Source organism: Ranitomeya variabilis, chromosome 6 (genome assembly GCF_051348905.1).
Source record: "Ranitomeya variabilis isolate aRanVar5 chromosome 6, aRanVar5.hap1, whole genome shotgun sequence".
In the NCBI taxonomy this organism is placed as follows: Eukaryota; Metazoa; Chordata; class Amphibia; order Anura; family Dendrobatidae; genus Ranitomeya; species Ranitomeya variabilis.
The window spans coordinates 497,181,975-497,201,771 of NC_135237.1; the positions used below are offsets into that span (position 1 = coordinate 497,181,975).

Genomic DNA, 19,797 nt, shown 5'->3' on the forward strand with positions numbered 1-19,797 from the left:
ACCCCATTGGCTAATAATAAACCACAATACTGGACACAAGTAACCATGCGTATCAATCCGGATCACCAGGAGATTATTCGTTTCCTGGTGCTGTATAATTTACATGACGATTTGGTACTGGGATTGCCATGGTTGCAGTCTCACAATCCAGTCTTGGACTGGAGAGCAATGTCTGTGTTGAGCTGGGGATGTAAGGGTATTCATGGGGACTTACCTTTGGTTTCTATTTCGTCGTCCATTCCCTCTGAAGTCCCTGAGTTCCTCTCTGATTATCAAGACGTCTTTGACGAACCCAAGCTTGGGTCGTTACCTCCGCACCGTGAGTGCGATTGTGCCATAGATTTGATACCGGGTTGCAAATATCCAAAGGGTCGTTTGTTTAATCTGTCTGTGCCGGAACATGCTGCTATGCGGGAATATATAAAGGAGTCTTTGGAAAAGGGACATATTCGTCCATCTTCTTCTCCCTTGGGAGCTGGGTTTTTCTTTGTCTCAAAAAAGGACGGCTCTTTGAGACCATGTATTGATTATCGGCTTCTGAATAAGATCACTGTTAAGTACCAATACCCATTGCCATTGCTTACTGATTTGTTTGCTCGTATAGAGGGTGCTAAGTGGTTCTCTAAAATTGATCTTCGTGGGGCGTATAATTTGGTGCGGATCAGGCAGGGGGATGAGTGGAAGACCGCATTTAATACGCCCGAGGGCCACTTTGAGTATTTGGTCATGCCTTTTGGTCTTTCTAATGCCCCTTCAGTTTTCCAGTCTTTTATGCATGATATTTTCCGCGATTTTCTGGATAAATTTATGATAATATATCTGGATGATATTCTGATTTTTTCTGATGACTGGGACTCTCATGTCCAGCAGGTCAGGAGAGTTTTTCAGGTTCTGCGGTCTAATTCTTTATGTGTGAAGGGGTCTAAGTGCGTTTTTGGGGTCCAGAAAATTTCCTTTTTGGGGTATATTTTTTCTCCCTCTTCCATTGAGATGGATCCCGTCAAGGTGCAAGCTATTTGTGACTGGACTCAGCCCTCCTCTCTTAAGGGTCTTCAGAGATTTTTGGGCTTTGCCAACTTTTACCGCCGATTTATTGCTGGTTTTTCGGATGTCGTTAAACCACTGACTGATTTGACCAGACATGGCGCTGATGTTGCTAATTGGTCCCCTCATGCTGTAGAGGCCTTTCAGGAGCTTAAGCACCGTTTTGCCTCTGCCCCTGTGTTACGTCAGCCTGATGTGAATCTGCCTTTTCAGGTTGAGGTTGACGCTTCGGAGATCGGAGCTGGGGCAGTGTTGTCGCAGAAAGGTTCCGACTGCTCCGTCATTAGGCCTTGTGCTTTCTTTTCTCGCAAATTTTCGCCCGCAGAGCGGAATTATGATGTTGGGAATAGGGAGCTTTTGGCCATGAAGTGGGCGTTTGAGGAGTGGCGCCATTGGCTAGAGGGGGCTAAGCATCAGGTGGTGGTATTGACTGACCACAAAAATTTGATTTATCTTGAGACTGCCAGGCGCCTGAATCCTAGACAGGCGCGCTGGTCTTTATTTTTTTCTCGCTTTAATTTTGTGGTGTCATACCTACCGGGTTCTAAGAATGTTAAGGCAGATGCCCTTTCTAGGAGTTTTGACCCGGACTCTCCTGGTAATGCTGAACCCACAGGTATCCTTAGGGAGGGAGTAATTTTGTCGGCCGTTTCTCCTGATCTGCGGCGGTCCTTGCAAGAGTTTCAGGCGGATAGACCGGATCGTTGTCCGCCTGATAGACTGTTTGTTCCGGAGGATTGGACCAGTAGAGTCATCTCTGAGGTACATTCTTCTGCATTGGCAGGTCATCCCGGAATTTTTGGTACCAGGGATTTGGTGGCAAGATCCTTCTGGTGGCCTTCCCTGTCACGAGATGTGCGAGTCTTTGTGCAGTCATGTGACATTTGTGCTCGGGCCAAGTCTTGTAGTTCTCGGGCTAGCGGACTGCTGTTGCCCTTGCCTATTCCTAAGAGGCCTTGGACACACATCTCGATGGATTTTATTTCAGATCTGCCTGTTTCCCAGAAGATGTCTGTCATCTGGGTGGTCTGTGACCGTTTCTCTAAAATGGTCCATTTGGTTCCTCTGCCCAAGTTGCCTTCTTCTTCTGAGTTGGTTCCTCTGTTTTTTCAGAATGTTGTCCGATTGCACGGTATTCCTGAGAATATTGTTTCTGACAGAGGTACCCAATTTGTGTCTAGATTTTGGCGGGCATTCTGTGCTAGGATGGGCATAGATTTGTCTTTTTCATCTGCTTTTCACCCTCAGACTAATGGCCAGACCGAGCGGACTAATCAGACCCTGGAGACATATCTGAGGTGTTTTGTCTCTGCTGACCAGGATGATTGGGTTGCTTTTTTGCCATTGGCAGAGTTCGCCCTCAATAATCGGGCCAGCTCTTCCACCTTGGTGTCCCCGTTTTTCTGTAATTCGGGGTTTCACCCTCGATTTTCCTCCGGTCAGGTGGAATCCTCGGATTGTCCTGGAGTGGATGCGGTGGTGGAGAGATTGCATCACATCTGGGGGCAGGTTATGGACAATTTGAAGTTGTCCCAGGAGAAGACTCAGCGTTTTGCCAACCGTCATCGTCGTGTTGGTTCTCGGCTTTGTGTTGGAGATTTGGTGTGGTTGTCTTCTCGTTTTGTCCCTATGAGGGTCTCTTCTCCTAAGTTTAAACCTCGGTTCATCGGCCCTTATAGAATATTGGAGATTCTTAATCCTGTTTCTTTCCGTTTGGACCTCCCTGCGTCCTTTTCCATTCATAACGTTTTTCATCGGTCGTTATTGCGCAGGTATGAGGTACCTGTTGTACCTTCAGTTGGGCCTCCTGCTCCGGTGTTGGTTGAGGGTGAGTTGGAGTACGTTGTGGAGAAAATTTTGGACTCTCGTGTTTCCAGACGGAGACTCCAGTATCTGGTCAACTGGAAGGGTTACGGCCAGGAGGATAATTCTTGGGTCAATGCATCTGATGTTCATGCTTCTGATCTTGTTCGTGCCTTCCATAGGGCTCATCCTGGTCGCCCTGGTGGATCTGGTGAGGGTTCGGTGCCCCCTCCTTGAGGGGGGGGTACTGTTGTGAATTTGGATTCTGGGCTCCCCCGGTGGCCGCTTGTGGAATTGGACTTGTCATCCTCTTTCCTGTTTCACCTGGTTCCATCAGTAGTGGGTGTCGCTATTTAAGCTCATTTCTCTGGTGGTTTCTTGCCGGTCAACAATGTTATCTGATGCCTCTCAGTGCTTGTTCCTGCTTCTGACAACTACTAGATAAGTTGGACTTTTGTCCATGTTTCATTTTGCCTATTTGTTCCAGTTCACAGCTGAAGTTTTGTTACTGTGTCTGGAAAGCTCTCGTTGATCAGGGATTGCTACTCTGGCGTTATGAGTTAATGCCAGAGTTTAAGGTAATCTCTGGATGGTGTTTTGTTAGTGTTTTTCTGCTGACCATGAAAGTATACTATCTGTCTTCTGCTATCTAGTAAGCGGACCTCAAATTTGCTAAGACTATTTTCCTGCTGCGTTTGTTGTTTCATCTGAACTCACCGTCATTATATGTGGGGGGCTACTGTCTTCTTTGGAATATTTCTCTAGAGGTGAGCCAGGTCTTATTTTTCCCTCTGCTAGCTATTTAGGTCTTAGGCCAGAGCTGGGCATCTAGCAATAAATAGGAAATGCTACCTGGCTATTTCTAGTTGCGCGGCAGGCTTAGTTCACGGTCAGTATAGTTCCATCTTCCGAGAGCTTGTCCCTCTATAGGCTTGCTATGATCTCTGCCTGCAGAGTTCATGACAACTGGCACTCTATGGAACCCGTGAGTCAAGGGAGCCCAATGACAGCGCCCACGAGTGGGCCCTCCTCGCTTGCTCAGGGCCCTGACACTTTTAATACTTACCTCTCCCTGTTCCTCCGCAGCTGGGGTGTCTTCTGCGGTTTCTGACTCTGTGACATCTCAGGGCAGAGGGTGCAATGATGTCACTACTGTGCGCTCTCTGCTCTGAGCAGTCACAGTGCAGAGACCCAGAAGACAGTGACGCTGAGGAGTCTGGATCTGCGGCCAGCGAGGAGAGGTGAGTATTTTTTTTTTCTCTTATCGCCTCTCATTGGGGGACACAGGAACCATGGGTGTATGCTGCTGCCACTAGGAGACTGACACTATGCACAAAAAAAGTTAGCTCCTCCTCTGCAGTGTACACCCCACCGACTGGCATTATGCACTTCAGTTTAGCTTAGTGTCAGTAGGAGGTGGACACGGGTCAATGTGCGTCGTTTCTTTTTAGGTTTTTCCGGAAGGGATACAGGGTGAACAGTCACACCTGTAGTCCCACAAGGCGGACTATGAGTACGGCGTGTACTGCCACCCCGTATCCTCATAGATCCCTCTCCAGGACCAAGAGCCTAGTACACAAGCGTGCTCAGAAGTCCGGTCCTGGCTCCGTCCCTCACCCACTCGCCCACCAGAGCCTGTCGGTTGGAGGAGACGAGGACGTCCATCAGCAGCTCCCATGGAGTTCTGATACCTTTCCCAAGTTTGAGGTTAGTAACGAACGACGTGGGATGTTTTTAGGTGAGTATTCTAGTCCCAGGGGTCCCTTGGATTCCCTTTTTTCTTGCCGTGTTTCCAGGCCACCTTTTCGCCTGGTCAGCGTTCCGATAGGGGTCCCGGGAATCGAGGGGTCATCGCTGCATTTGCAGCACTTTCTCTGTGCCCTGCGCGGTGGTCCTGTCTGGCGTGGCGGCCTTACAGGCAGCCGCGTTACCTTTTCCTACGACCGCACTGAGCACCGCCGCGGCCCTCTCCAGCGGTCGCCGCTTTCCTAATTTAGGCCCTGGCCTCCCCCGGGGCCTACTCCCGGCGGCACGATCCTGCTGCAGCGCTTCCCTTTTTTATGCGGCGGCCTTGCAGGCTGCCGCGCCGCCCAGAAGCCGCATCTCCAGCTGTGCAGCGCCGGCGCCGCGGCCCTCTCAGGCGGTCGCCGATTTTTAGTTTAGGTCCCGGCTTCTCCCGGGGCCTACTTCCGGCGACACCTCCCCACCCACTTCCTCCTTACTCGGCGGGCTTTTCTCCCGCCCGACATCAGCTCTCGGCATTGCTCCGCCCACCGGTGCCATCTTAGTGCACCCACGCACACCTCTTCTCTCCTCTGTGCTTGGCAGTGGACGACTACGGGCCCCAGATCCCTTTGGCTGCACTGCTACAGGATCCACACTCCCTTCCACGAAGGATTTCTTCCCTGAGGGACCATCTCCAAGCTGGGCTGCGTTTTCCATCTGGAACCGCTTCGTCTGCGTGAGTAGCTGCACTGCAGACTGACACTTCCCTCTGCCCCCCTGTCCCCTAACCCTCTGGCATCTCAAATTGCTGAACAAGAGAATTCATCTGAAGCACTTCAGGATGGAATCTCTTCGTTCAGTAATTGCTTCCATGGAGGCTCAGGAATTTCTGTGTTCCATAGATATTCAGGACGCCTACCTCCATGTCCCGATATTCCCGGGACATCACCGATACCTGCGCTTTGCGTTGCTCCAGGAACATTTTCAGTTCGTCGCACTGCCGTTCGATCTTGCAACCGCCCCAAGAGTTTTCACGAAGATCATGGCGGCGCTGATGGCCATCTTGAGGGTCAGAGGCCTGGTTCTTTTTCCATACCTCGACAACATCCTCATCAAGGCTCCGTCCTTTGCTCAGGCTCACGAAAGCCTGTCCATCGTTCTCGACACGCTAGCCCGTTTCAGGTGGCTGGTCAACCAGAAGAAGTCCTGCCTTATTCCTTCTCAGCGCATCATCTTTATGGGCATGCTCTTCGACACTCGTCAGACCAAAGTCTTCCTTCCCGAAGACAAGAGATCCATCCTTCGTCGGGGCATACGCTTGCTCCAGGGTCCTTGGCCTCCCTCCTTCCGATCGGCCATGAAGGTTCTGGGGAGGATGGTAGCAACATTGGAAGCGATTCCCTTCGCCCAATTTCATTCACAACCCCTTAAGCAAGCCATTCTGCATCAGTGGGACAGGTCTGTCTTCTCTCTGGATCGTCCGATCCGACTCCCTCCCCGGGTCAAACGGTCTCTCAACTGGTGGCTGACGTCACCTCTCATCTCCCGGGGCAGGTCCTTCCTTCCAGTTCACTGGCAAGTGGTGACGACGGATGCCAGCCCGCTCGGCTGGGGTGCGGTGTTTTGCCACCTGACTGTTCAGGGCCGTTGGTCGGCACAGGAGTCAACTCTGCCGATCAATGTCCTCGAGATTCGGGCCATTTTTCTGTCCCTCCGTCACTGGGAAAGGATTCTCAAGGGCCTACCTATCCGAATCCAGACGGACAACGCCATGGCTGTGGCTTATGTCAACCATCAGGGGGGGACTCGGAGCTCCCTGGCCCTTGCCGAGGTATCCAAGATTCTCCTCTGGGCAGAGGCAACAGTTCCGGTGATATCCGCGGTGCATATCCCCGGCGTGGACAATTGGGCCTCTGACTTCCTCAGCCGCAAGGGTCTCGTGGCAGGAGAATGGACCTTGCACCAGGAAGTCTTCCACCAGATTTGTCTTCGATGGGGGACTCCGGATGTGGACCTCACGGCGTCTCATACGAACAGGAAGGTTCCTCAGTTCGTGTCCAGGTCTCGCGATCCTCTTGCAGTGGGCGTCGACGCTCTGGCCATTCCTTGGTCACGGTTCACGCTGCCCTACCTGTTCCCACCCCTTCCCTTGCTTCCCAAACTGTTGAAAAAGATCAAAACGGAAGGGGTGCCGGTCATTCTGATCGCCCCATATTGGCCCAGGAGAGCTTGGTTCGCGGAGATCGTCAACCTTCTCGCGGACGCCCCCTGGCGCCTTCCAGACAGGCCTGATCTGCTGTCTCAGGGTCCGCTCTGACACCCGAATTCTCGGTCGCTCAATTTAACGGCGTGGCTGTTGAGACCGCAGTTCTAAGAGCGTCCGACCTTTCGGACCGGGTGATTCACACCATGATCCAGGCTCGGAAGCCTTCGTCTTCCAGGATCTACTATCGTACCTGGAAGGCTTACTTCCGTTGGTGCGAGTCCAACCGCATTTCATCTATTTCCTTTTCCCTGCCTTCCATCTTGGCCTTCCTTCAGGCAGGACTGGATTCGGGCCTTGCTTTTAGTTCCCTAAAGGGCCAGGTTTCTGCGCTCTCCATCCTTTTACAGAAGACTTTATCTTCTCGGCCACAGGTTAAGACCTTCCTTCAAGGCGCAGCCCATGCTGTCCCTCCCTACAGTGCCCCGGTGGATTCATGGGATCTAAATCTGGTACTGGACGTTCTGAGGGTCTTCCCCTTTGAGCCTCTCAGGGAGATTCCCCTGTCAGTCCTATCGTGGAAGGTGGCCTTTCTTGTGACCATCACTTCTATCCACCGCGTTTCCGAGTTGGCGGCCCTCTCTTGCCGACCTCCATTCTTGGTCATTCACCAGGACAAGGTAGTCCTCAGGCTTCCACCTTCCTTCCTTCCTAAGGTGGTTTCCACCTTCCACCTCAACGAGGACATCGTTCTACCTTCTTTTTGTCCAGCTCCGACTCATCCTCTGGAGCGATCGTTGAACAAGCTGGACCTCGTCAGGTCAGTGAGGATCTACTTGACTAGAACGGCCGTTTTCCGGAAGACGAATTCTCTTTTCGTCATTCCTGAAGGCACGTGTAGAGGCCTGCCGGCTTCCAAGGCGACTATTGCTCGCTGGATCAGAACGGCAATTTTGGAGGCTTACCGGGTCAAGAACAGAGTGCCCCCCTCCTGGGATAAAGGCTCACTCTACCCGGGCAGTCGGCGCCTCCTGGGCGGTGCACCACAGGGCTTCCGCCCTACAGCTTTGCAAAGCGGCAACCTGGTCTTCCATCCACACGTTCGCCAAATTCTACAAGGTCCATACCTACGCTTCGGCGGACGCCAGCCTAGGCAGAAGGATCTTGCAGGCGGCAGTGGTGAGTCTTCTGACCTGATGGAAGTCTGTTTTTTCCCACCCCAGGGACTGCTTTGGGACGTCCCATGGTTCCTGTGTCCCCCAATGAGAGGCGATGGAGAAAACAGGATTTTTGGTTGCTTACCGTAAAATCTGTTTCTCGGAGCCTTCATTGGGGAACACAGCACACTCCCATGTTATTCAGTTTTCTGTTGTTCTGTGTTCTATGACTGTTCTCATGTTTACAGTTCTCATGTTTGTGGCTATGTTATTTCAACCTTATTGTTTTCTCCTACTGCTTTCTCACTAACTGAAGTGCATAAGGCCAGTCGGTGGGGTGTACACTGCAAAGGAGGAGCTAACTTTTTTTGTGCATAGTGTCAGCCTCCTAGTGGCAGCAGCATACATCCATGGTTTCTGTGTCCCCCATTGAAGGCTCTGAGAAACAGATTTTACGGTAAGCAACCAAAAATCCTGTTTTCTTATGTATGGAGCATTATATGGGGCTTATTCTGTATGGAGTATTATATTGGGTTCATTATTCTGTATGGAGCATTATATGGAGCCTTTTCTGTATGGAGCATTATATGGGGCCCATTATTCTGTAAGGAGCAATATATGGGGCTCATTATTCTGTATGGAGCATTATATGGGGCCCATTATGCTGTATGGAGCATTATATTTGGCTCATTATTCTGTATGGAGCATTATATGGGGTTCATTATTCTGTATGGAGCATTATATGGGGCCCATTATTCTGTATGGAGCATTATGTGAGGCTCATTATTCTGTATGGAGTATTATATGGGGCCTATTCTGTATGGAGCATTATATGTGATTCATTATTCGATATGGAGCACTATATGGGGCCTATTCTGTGTGGAACATTATATGGAGTTTATTCTGTATGGAGAAATATATGGGGCTCATTATTCTGTATGGAGCATTATATGGGGCCCATTATTCTGTATGGAGCATTATGTAGGGCTCATTATTCTGTATGGAGCATTATATGGGGCCCATTATTCTGTGTGGAGCATTATATGGGATTCATTATTCTATATGGAGCACTACATGGGGCCTATTCTGTGTGGAGCATTATATGGAGCACATTATTCTGTATGGAGCATTATATCGGGCCCATTATTCTGTATGGAGCATTATATGGGGCCCATTATTCTATATGGAGCATTATATGGGGCCTATTCTGTGTGGAGCATTATATGGAGCACATTATTCTGTATGGAACATTATATCGGGCCCATTATTCTGTATGGAGCATTATATGGGGCCCATTATTCTGTATGAAGGGCTATGTGGTGCCCGTAATACTGTATGGAGGACTATACTGTCTGGTCTAAAATGAAAACTTTTGAACCCCCCTCCAGGGCACGCACTGTGCGCTGTGAGGCTTCGCCAGTTTTTCAGCTATTGTAGAATTCACAATAGATACTTACATTATATGAGTGATAAGTGAAATCTTTGGCATTGTACTATACCTATATTTCCCTTCCATATCTGTGCATCATGAATTGTGGTATGTGGTAAAGGTGCCCACTGAGACTCTTTCGTCCGGAGCCCACGAAAACCTGGAGCCGACTCCGTCTCTGCCCCTATGTTATACTGCTTTCAGATAGGGAAGCAAAAACCTGGGGACAATTTATACATTGACCTAAAGGGTATCTATGTGCAATACACATTTAATAAGATTTTTCTTTCTCTGTAGGTGGAATATGACTGCATAAATGAAAAGAAGAAACAGAAGAAGAAAAGCTACAGAAATTCTGGGGTGGTCAGTGTGAAAACTTGCCAAGTAGGTGGATTTTTAGTTTTCTATTTGAATAAATTAGTTGATAAATGCCATTAACTCATCCTACTAGAAGGGAATCCGTCAGCAGAAAAGTACCTACAGTTTAAATTCGGTTGTTTATTTTTTTCGTCACTACTTGCATTAAAAAACAAAAGTAGAAATCTTACATTTTTCTGTCCACGGTGGGGGGGAACTATGACAGATAACACCTCTATACACAGCTGGTAACACAGAATTCACCAATTACAAGAGGCAATGTCATCGCTTCCCTGCTACATCTCCTTTCACAATGATTTTGCACATTAGATGCTTAAAAATAAAAATATTTGGCTCTGAGTCTATGGCCGGAGACACACTAGTGATTTTAAAATTGGTTCAATTTTGTTCCTGCAAAGTCGGACGAGGGACATGCAAGTGTCATACGTTTTTCGTGCGAGTACAATCCGATTTTTTTTTTTTTTTAACACCTAGCATCCGATTTGCATCCAACTGCAGTACGATTGCTATCTGATTGCAACGCGATTTTAACATGAGCTTTTAAAAATTTCTATGTCCTGTGCACACAGTTGTATTCTTCAAACACACATGAATAAGATAGATGAAAAGCCGGCAATTCAGCAGCTGCATCTAGTAAAATCACAGTAAGACCTGACAGCATAGAAGAGATGGATTATATGCACATAGAATAGAGAGATATATAGATGTCAGTGACATACCGGTGCTTCTCACAAAATTAGAATATCAAAAAGTTAATTTATTTCAGTTCTTCAATACAAAAAGTGAAACTCATATTATACATATTATATAGAGTCATTACAGAGTGATCTATTTCAAGTGTTTATTTCTGTTAATGTTGATGATTATGGATTACAGCCAATGAAAACACAAAAGTCATTATCTCAGTAAATTACAATACTTTATAACACCAGCCTGAAAAATGATTTTAAAATCCGAAATGTTGGCCTACTGAAATGTGTGTTCAGTAAATGCACTCAATACTTGATCGGGGCTCCTTTTGCATCAATTACTGCATCAATGCGGCGTGGCATGGAGGAGATCAGCCTGTGGCACTGCTGAGGTGTTATGGAAGCCCAGGTTGCTTTGATAGCAGCCTTCAGCTCGTCTGCATTGTTGGGTTAGGATTGCTACTTATATACTTATATATAGGTGGCACTAGAGTTCTAGTCCTCTTCCTCTCTTAAGAGACAATTTGAATATTTCCCAGAGGAGCATTGCAGCTTAAAGTCTCCTCATCTCAGCATGCTTAACGTGTCACTCACTGCAAGAAGAAACGTTACCCCTTGGATCCCGGTCAACCGCCTCTCACAATGCCAAACCAGATCTCACACTTTTGTTTCGCGGTACTGCCCCTCATCAGTGCAGTGTCTGCAAACTGAGATTCTGGTTTGGCTTTTATTCTGAGTCATGTGACAAGGCTCGTTAAAGGGTCGACATTGACTGTTAGGATTGCTACTTCCAATAGGTGGCACTAGAGTTCTAGTCCTCTTCCTTTCTGAAGAGACAATTTGCTAAATTTGATCATAAGTTTTTAGAACGCTGTAATCGTACTGACCTAAAGAGTGAAGCTGTTAGGTCATTTTAATCACGCAATGAACTCTATGAAAGTAAACCCCCCAAAACAACATGACAGAATTGCATTTTTTTAACAACATTTCTCACCACCTGGAATAAATAGTTTCACATTTTTCAGTATATGATGTGATAAAATGACTGGTGTCTTACAAAAGTACGACTCTTTCCACAAAATCAGTCCCTCATTGATCTGTGTAGACGGATGGGTCGGGAGAGATGGTGGGAGAGAAAAATAGTTGAGCTTGAGTTGAGCTATCCCTTTGGTTGAAATTTACAAAGAGATTACAATTTCCTGTTTTAAGTATCTGGTTTCATGAGGGAATATGTTCAGGGAACGCTCTAAACCTATCCATGGGGTCCCATGCAACCAGCTTTTGTAACATATCAGAAGATCAATTTAACTGAAGCCCCCCTTTAAAATTATTCTACTTTTTTGCATTCATTCAGTTTGTTTCTAAAAATGAAACAGACGAGCCAAAAACAGAATGCTAAAAACATTGGTGCGAAAACAGCCTTACTTTTCCTGTATAAATAACCTTTTTAAGGGGTGAATGGCTGGTTTAAGGGACTTTTTTGTGTGGCAGTGTTTAGATAAGACCAGCAGCTTTGGTAAAATGATCACAATTGTGTATTTCTCCATTACTTACCTCTGATTTGTCTCTTTTTAGATCACAGTAGAATACACATTTCTTGACTATATTATGGGAGGATGTCAGATGAACTTTGTGGTAAGTACGTGACCTGAACTACACCATGAAAATAACATCAGTGGCAACACAACAGATGCATAAATGTAATATCCTAAGAATACGACATAAAGCTGTATAGACATTCACAGGGTATTATTGGCATCCTCTGACAATCTAATGTCAATTTGGCCTCACTACATTTCTGTGATGTTTGCCATCCGCGTAAAAGAAAGGTCAGACGTGTAAGTGTTTAAGCTGTCAGATCTTTTATTTCTCTGGAGATACCGACTATATTAAACTAAATGCAAGGTCTAGTGAGCCGAACATTACAGTTCAATCAGTAAGAGGCTGTTTAGTTAATTTTATCCCACCATCAGTTTTATTCTTTTCACTTTGTATATAGAGAAAAACGTAACAAGAAGCAAAAAAAGCAAAAACTAGTGAGCTGAAATAGAAGAAAAGGGCATTTTTTTCAGTTTTTTTTAATGACATTCACTGTATTGTAAGAATGACATGTTAACTTAAAGGGAACCTGTCACCCCAAAAATCGAAGATGAGCTGCGGCCACTGGAATCAGGGGCTTATCTACTGCATTCTGTAATGCTGTAGATAAGCCCCCGATGTATCCTGAAAGATGAGAAAAAGAGGTTAGATTATACTCACCCAGGGGTGGTCCCGGTGCAGTCCGGTCCGATGGGCGTCGCGGTCCAGTCCAGCGCCTCCTATCTTCTTACGATGACGTCCTCTTCTTGTCTTCACGCTGCGGCTCCGGCGCAGGCATACTGATTTGCCCTGTTGAGGGCAGAGCAAAGTACTGCAGTGCGCAGGCACCGGGCCTCTCTGACCTTTCCTGGCGCCTGCGCACTGCAGTACTTTGCTCTGCCCTCAACAGGGCAAATCAGTACGCCTGTGCTGCAGCTGCGGCGTGAAGACAAGAAGAGGACGTCATCGTATGAAGATAGGAGGCGCTGGACCGGACCATGACGCCCATCGGACCGGGACCGCCCCTGAGTGAGTATAATCTAACCTCTTTTCTCATCTTTCAGGATACATCGGGGGCTTATCTACAGAATGCTGTAGATAAGCCCCTGATGCCGGTGACCGCAGCTCATCTTTGAGTTTTGGGGTGATAGGTTCCCTTTAATTCTGAACTGCGAACACTGACTTCTCCCGGAAGTTTGTTTTACAGTTTGGAGTGAGAGAGTCTGACTCTGTGTGGTTGCACTCTGCTTCCTTTGGCAGCCCCCCAGCCCTTACTATGACCATTTTACTGCACCTAAGTTTGGATACCCATTGACTTTTATGGGGTTCGGGTAGCGTTCTGGTATTCAAACCAAACATTGGAATAAAGTTTGGTCGAAACCGAGCATTCACGGGTCTGATCATCCCTAGTCAGTGCTCAGTGAAGCTAAAAGTACAATCCTTGGCTTCATAGGTGCTCTGAGCATGTCCTGGGAGCACAGCCGCGCTTGCAGTGTTCTTCCAGTTATTGTCTTCAGTGGACAGCAGATTACATGGTCACAATGTGCTCCTCGGACATGTGCGGTGCGGCTGTGAAGATGGGGCATGCACAGCTGCGCACTAACATGAATGGACAAAAGTGAGCGAGATTCGCAAAGCGCTTACGTTACGTTATTTAACACATCCAATTGTGGAAATTATTGTTATTCCAAGATCTACTTATTAAAGTGAACTTTGCGGGAAAAGCCCATTAACTAGTCTGTTACTATTCAGCATGTAACAAACCATTTTTTTTTTAATGTTTTTCAAGGGCGTTTCCAAATTTATGTACCGTAATCTCTTTGCACTTTACGACTATGATTTTTTTTAGGATGTGGTGTCCTTGATTAAAGTCCATTGTGAATTTTTAGGAAGGGTGTGTGTTGCCCTTATATAAAGGAATGGCTGTAGGTTTTACATTCTGATGGCTGATGTTATAGGATCCTTCTTACTAACTTCCATTTACTACCATTACAATAGGTTGGTATAGACTTCACTGGATCTAATGGCGATCCGAGGTCTCCGGATTCTCTGCACTACATTAGTCCCAATGGAGTCAATGAGTACCTGCACGCCATCTGGTCAGTGGGTATGGTAATACAGGATTACGACACGTAAGTCTTAGTCCCTCATTCCTTCTTGTCTTTAGCATAGTAAGTGAATAATTGGGCGGTTTTACTGTGAAATCGATTTGGCAATACAAAGTTTTCTTTTCTGGTGTTATATAACATTATTGTGCCCAGGGGTGTAACTCTAATAGGTGCAGAGATTGCAATTGTACCCCACACTTGTATGATCTGAGCTCTGCTTTTATTATTATTATTATTATTCATTTTTAGAGCGCCATATATTCCATGGCGCTTTACATGTGAAAGGGGCAGATATAGACAAGCACAATAAGCATGAGCAAAACAAGGCACACACAGGTACATAAGGAGAGAGGACCCTGCCCGCGAGGGCTCACAGTCTACAGGGGATGGGTGAGGATACAGTAGATATGAGGATACTATATTTTAGTGTAGAGACAACACAATATAGACAAATAGGATGAGAAAAACCTATATAACAATGCACACCCTGCAATTTCAATGTCTTCCACAAGAAGGCAGTCTATAACCACAAGTGCAAAAAATCCGACAAATGTTTGCAACTGTCAAGGAGAAACACCATAAGGAATAAAGTGGAGAGAAGGAATATAAGGCACTATTCAACTCCATGAACATGTGGGGTCATAAAATAAGCCTCCAAGAAAGGCAGATGACACTAGATGAAAAGGTAGTAGATGCCCTTCTAAGCAGGCACCTAAACAGTTACCACAATAATACAGTCAGGGGTAGAATAGCAGGGAGTCAGGGACTGATAAGGGTTTCGCTTGGAAAACTTCATCTGGGGGTGAGATACACACTTGCATACAGGGAATGCTGTGATCCTGACAAACATTAGCAGGACCGGAATTCACATGCCCCACAGTCAGAGATCAGTGCTGACAGATAAATCTCCCCCTCCCACCAGTAGAGAAACATGCAAGGTGCTGTGGTAACACACAAGTGAGAGATGAACACACCGTGAGTCAAAAAACACAACTCCTAAGTGCTGTTAAAACACAAATGTGAATGGCAGCTTTGGTCATGCGCAACCAAACTGGGACCTTGGCTCAGTGAATAAAACATCCACAGTAAATGCAAGTGATAGTAGCATGAGTATATAAGTGTGAAGGGTAGATAGAAAATTGTGTCTGTATCTAAAAAAACAATTGGAATGTGAGGCATTAGTGGTGACTGTGGAATGTATAAAATAAAAAAATAAGGGTTTTACAGCAAGTGGTGGTCAACCTAGCAGGCCTCCTGTGTCCCTTGGCTTTATTTTAGAGATAGTGATGAGCGAACGTGCTGGGATAAGGTGTTATCAGAGCATGCTCTTGTGCTAACAGAGTGACTTCGGAGTGCTCAAAAATATGTTTGAGTCCCCGTGGTTGTGAGTCGCCCGCCAGGGGTGGTCAAGGTGGCAGTGACCCGGTCCGTGGCCCTGGGCACTCATGTAAAAGGGGGAAAGGTATTTTAAAGGGTTTAATAAAGTTTGTTTTCGTGACACCACCTGTGGTTCTCGGTCAGAGGTGACCGACGCTGCTTAAAGGGGTCCTCTGGGGTGATGATACTGCAGCATAGATGGTGACACTTCCCACAGGTAAAGCGGGGTCCCCTGGGCTCCCAAGGTGTATGGCAAGGATGGTGTGGTGGATGCTGGCAAATAAATTGAAGACACAGGGTTGCAGTCTTTACCTGGTTTACTGATGTTGTATTCAGCCTCAGTCCAGGGTACCGGCAACAGGTGTCCTTGGGGTCCAGGCAGCCTGAAGACAGGTGGAAATCCCTTTTGCCAGGTCAGTTTGGGAGCCTTCCACTATGCGCTGGTTTCTAGTCCCTTGCTGCCTGTGGTATCCTAACAAGGTTCTCTTGCTCTCCTGTCCTGGGACAGTCCCTGCATGGTAGGCAACTTGAACCGTTCCTCTGGGGTCTCTTTACACGGTGACTCCGGGCTCTGAAATGCTGCTGTACCTTAGGTTTAATGTGGGCAAGTCAGTTTTAGCTTCCTGTCCTCCGGTTCTGCTGTGGGACTTGCAGTTCCACACAGCCTCAGGCTCCCGGTACCCGGTTTCTGCGCTCTGCTTAGAGGGGCCCAATCACAGCCCTCCTCCAGCTCTTAGGTTCCTCTGTGCTCCTTCACTCTCTGCTTGTCTGCACCAACTGTCTAACTCCTCCTCCAGACCAGGATGTATATTGAGGGAAGCTCCCCTAAAAGTGGGTTTAGAGCTCCCCCTTCTGTCCTGGAGTCAGAAAGTGTTGCATGTACAGCTTATCTGCAAAAGGGATCCCTCCTGTCTCCAGGCATGGCATTACCCTCCCCGAGAGGAAGGCAGCACCACTGTGGTACCCGAACTCCTGGGGTGCCACAGCTGCATGTCTAATGGCTGTTAGACAGCCGCAACACATACAGGGATTTCCTAACAAACAAGTAATCCGAAGATACACTCAGTTATCACCCTTGCATGCTCTGATAACACCTTATCCCAGCATCACTACTTAGAGCCACTTGTTGCATACAGTGACACATGTCCCCTGTGAAGCCTGCAGTAACCTGGGGGTAATTGTTGTATCCCATTATTAAAGTGTTATTGTCATTCCACCCATATCTAAAGGCTTTAGGCTACAAGATGCAAATAAATTCACAGTCACGGCACTTTGTAATCACTGCCTGCCCTGTAATACAGGTCTATTGGAAAGCTCAGCCACACGTGTCCTGTAGTGCAGACATACAAGTCCACACATGTCCTCTGTAAAGTGCCAGAAATATTCCCTCATTCACAGGGCAGTGACACACAACGTTATAAAAGTCGACTACGGCCACGTGCACACATTGAGTATTTGGTGAGTTTTTTTTAACTCGCCATTTGTAATCCAAAACCAGGAGTTTGTAGAATATACAGAAGTGTTTCTATTATACTTTTCCTCTGACTTTTCCACTCCTGGTTTTGGCTTCTAAATACTGATGTAAAAAAATCACACCAAATACTGAATGTGTGAACGTGGCCTTTTTCATATTTTTCATAGCAATACATTAATATTCTTTGTAAATGTTTTCTGCATTTGTTCCTTTTTAAAATTTATTTATTTATTTAATTTCTAGGGATAAAATGTTCCCGGCCTTTGGCTTTGGAGCTCAGATACCACCGACTGGGCAGGTAATAGCTGTAGGGAATGTGTAAAATGCATAATTATTGTTTTTAAAGGCCCCGTCTCACATAGCGAGATCGCTAGCGAGATCGCTGCTGAGTCACAAGTTTTGTGACGCAACAGCGACCTCCATAGCGATCTCGCTATGTGTGACACGTACCAGCGATCAGGCCCCTGCTGCGAGATCGCTGGTCGTGTCGGAATGGCCTGGACCTTTTTTTGGTCGTTGAGGCCCCGCTGACATCGCTGAATCGGTGTGTGTGACACCGATCCAGCGATGTCTTCACTGGTAACCAGGGTAAACATCGGGTTACTAAGCGCAGGGCCGCGCTTAGTAACCCGATGTTTACCCTGGTTACCAGCGTAAATGTAAAAAAAACCAAACACTACATACTGACCATCTGATGTCCGTCAGGTCCCTTGCCGTCTGCTTCCTGCTCTCACTGACTGCCGGCCGTACAGTGAGAAGTGAGAGCACAGCAGTGACGTCACCGCTGCGCTCTGCTCTTGCTGTACGGCCGGATCTCAGTCAGAGCAGGAAGTAGACGGCAAGGGACCTGGACACCGAAAGGCGAGTATGTAGTGTTTGTTTTTTTTGGTAACCAGGGTAAACATCGGGTTACTAAGCGCGGCCCTGCGCTTAGTAACCCGATGTTTACCTTGGTTACCCGGGTGCTGCAGGGGGACTTCGGCATCGTTGAAGACAGTTTCAACGATGCCGAAGTCGTTCCCCTGATCGTTGGTCGCTGGAGAGAGCTGTCTGTGTGACAGCTCCCCAGCGACCACACAGCGACTTACCAACGATCACGGCCAGGTCGTATCGCTGGTCGTGATCGTTGGTAAATCGCTTAGTGAGACGGGGCCTTAAGGTTGGCTGTGGACATAAGACCATTGAGTCCATCCTATCGCCTAACATGTTGATCTGTGGGATACTGAGATAAATCAATGTGATTCTTGCTGCAAAATGACTTTATCTGACCGCAAAGAGGAGATTGTAAGCTCCTTCTCAACTGCTGAATCTGATTAAAAAAAATCGGATCGCGCTCATCTGTAATATATATATATATATATATATATATATATATATATATATATAGCGGTAATTCAAAAGAAAAAAGGAACGCAGCACTCACCGGAGTTGGAGAGGATAATTCTTCTTTATTTAGAACTTGTAGCAGTACATGTTCACGGCACGGGGGAGTAGGAGGTGAGGAGCGTGTGAGGCAAGACGGACAACGGCCGTTTCGCGCTGAACGGTAGCGCTTCTACGGGTCCATGATCAGGAGGAAGTTCCGCCAGGAGAAATAAGGTAAAAACCCCTCCCCTCTGGCGTCACTACCCTCCGGATGAACAAGGTGCAAAATATCAAGGTGCAGATTAAAACCATGATAGCGTGGATAAAATGCAGATTGAAACAGATTATAAGTTATCTCAGTACAAAAAAGATCTCATGCCGACATTAATGATCTAATTCATCATTTATAAACTCGCAAGTCCACCTATGTGAGGAATACAAGGTTTAAAGACGGGGGATCCGCCTATTAATTGTACAAGAATCTAACTATACAAGGGGGATTCAAATCCTAAATGTGAAACAGACAAGCCAAATAAAAAGTAAACGACAGACAGGGAACGAGAGCGTGAATCCAACTCTTAAACTAATTACCTCTTTTGTAGAAGCCCATTATTTAGATAAATAAAGCCACCAAGAATTTACCAAGGAAAAATGACAATTTCATCACAGCACGAAAAGGCACAGATTAAACAGGGGATTAGTGTCAGACCATTGGGGAAATATTATAAAAAGATGGACATATCTGTCCTATCATTAAAGCCAGTAGGGCCCGTAGCACGTGTCCTCATGATCCATTTTGCTTCCTGTTGCAAAAGGATTTTCCCCAAATCTCCTCCCCTAGGGGTAGGAGTTACTTTCTCTAGTCCCACAAAGGTGAGAACTGTCGGATCACTCTGGTGACATTCTCTGATATGGCTTATGAGTCTGGGTACTCCTTTGCCCGTAGACACGGATTTAAAATGTTCTCTGAATCGAACATATAGTTTGCGTATAGTTTTGCCTACGTAAAATCGTTTACAAGGGCAAAACAACGCATAAACAACAAATTCCGTTTTGCAAGAAATGAAGTGACATACCTTGTGTAAGATGGAACCAATTTCTACCATTTGCCCTGTCATATGGTATTGGCAGAACGGACAGTGGCCACAACGGAAATTTCCTTGTGGAATGGTTTGGTTTAACCAGGTGATTTTTTTATCCTTTGTCACTCTATTGCGGACCAAAATGTCCCTAACTCTGGTGCTTCGCCTATTAGAGATAAGCGGACCTGCTGCGGTTTTAGCGGAGAGGTCGCCATCCCTCTCCAAAACGTGCCAATGTCTGCGAATGGTGGATCGTATCGCGTCATCCATCGGGCCGTATTGGAAACAGAAGGCGAACCTCTGTTGGGAATTATTAGGAGAAGTTACATTCTGGTGAATTTTAGAATCAACACGTTGAATGGTAGATTTTAATAAATTTTCAGGG

General features: G+C 46.7%; 1 protein-coding gene across 2 annotated transcripts in view; it reads left to right on the top strand.

Annotated features, from left to right (window-relative positions):
- Positions 1-19,797, top strand: part of CPNE3 (copine 3) — a 106,799-nt gene that overhangs the window by 69,454 nt on the left and 17,548 nt on the right. For both annotated transcript variants that reach the window (XM_077270780.1, XM_077270781.1), the window contains exons 9-12: positions 9,659-9,745; positions 12,004-12,063; positions 14,005-14,138; positions 17,209-17,263. In XM_077270780.1, the coding sequence (XP_077126895.1) occupies positions 9,659-9,745; positions 12,004-12,063; positions 14,005-14,138; positions 17,209-17,263 (336 nt within the window). The remainder of the gene's footprint in view (positions 1-9,658; positions 9,746-12,003; positions 12,064-14,004; positions 14,139-17,208; positions 17,264-19,797) is intronic.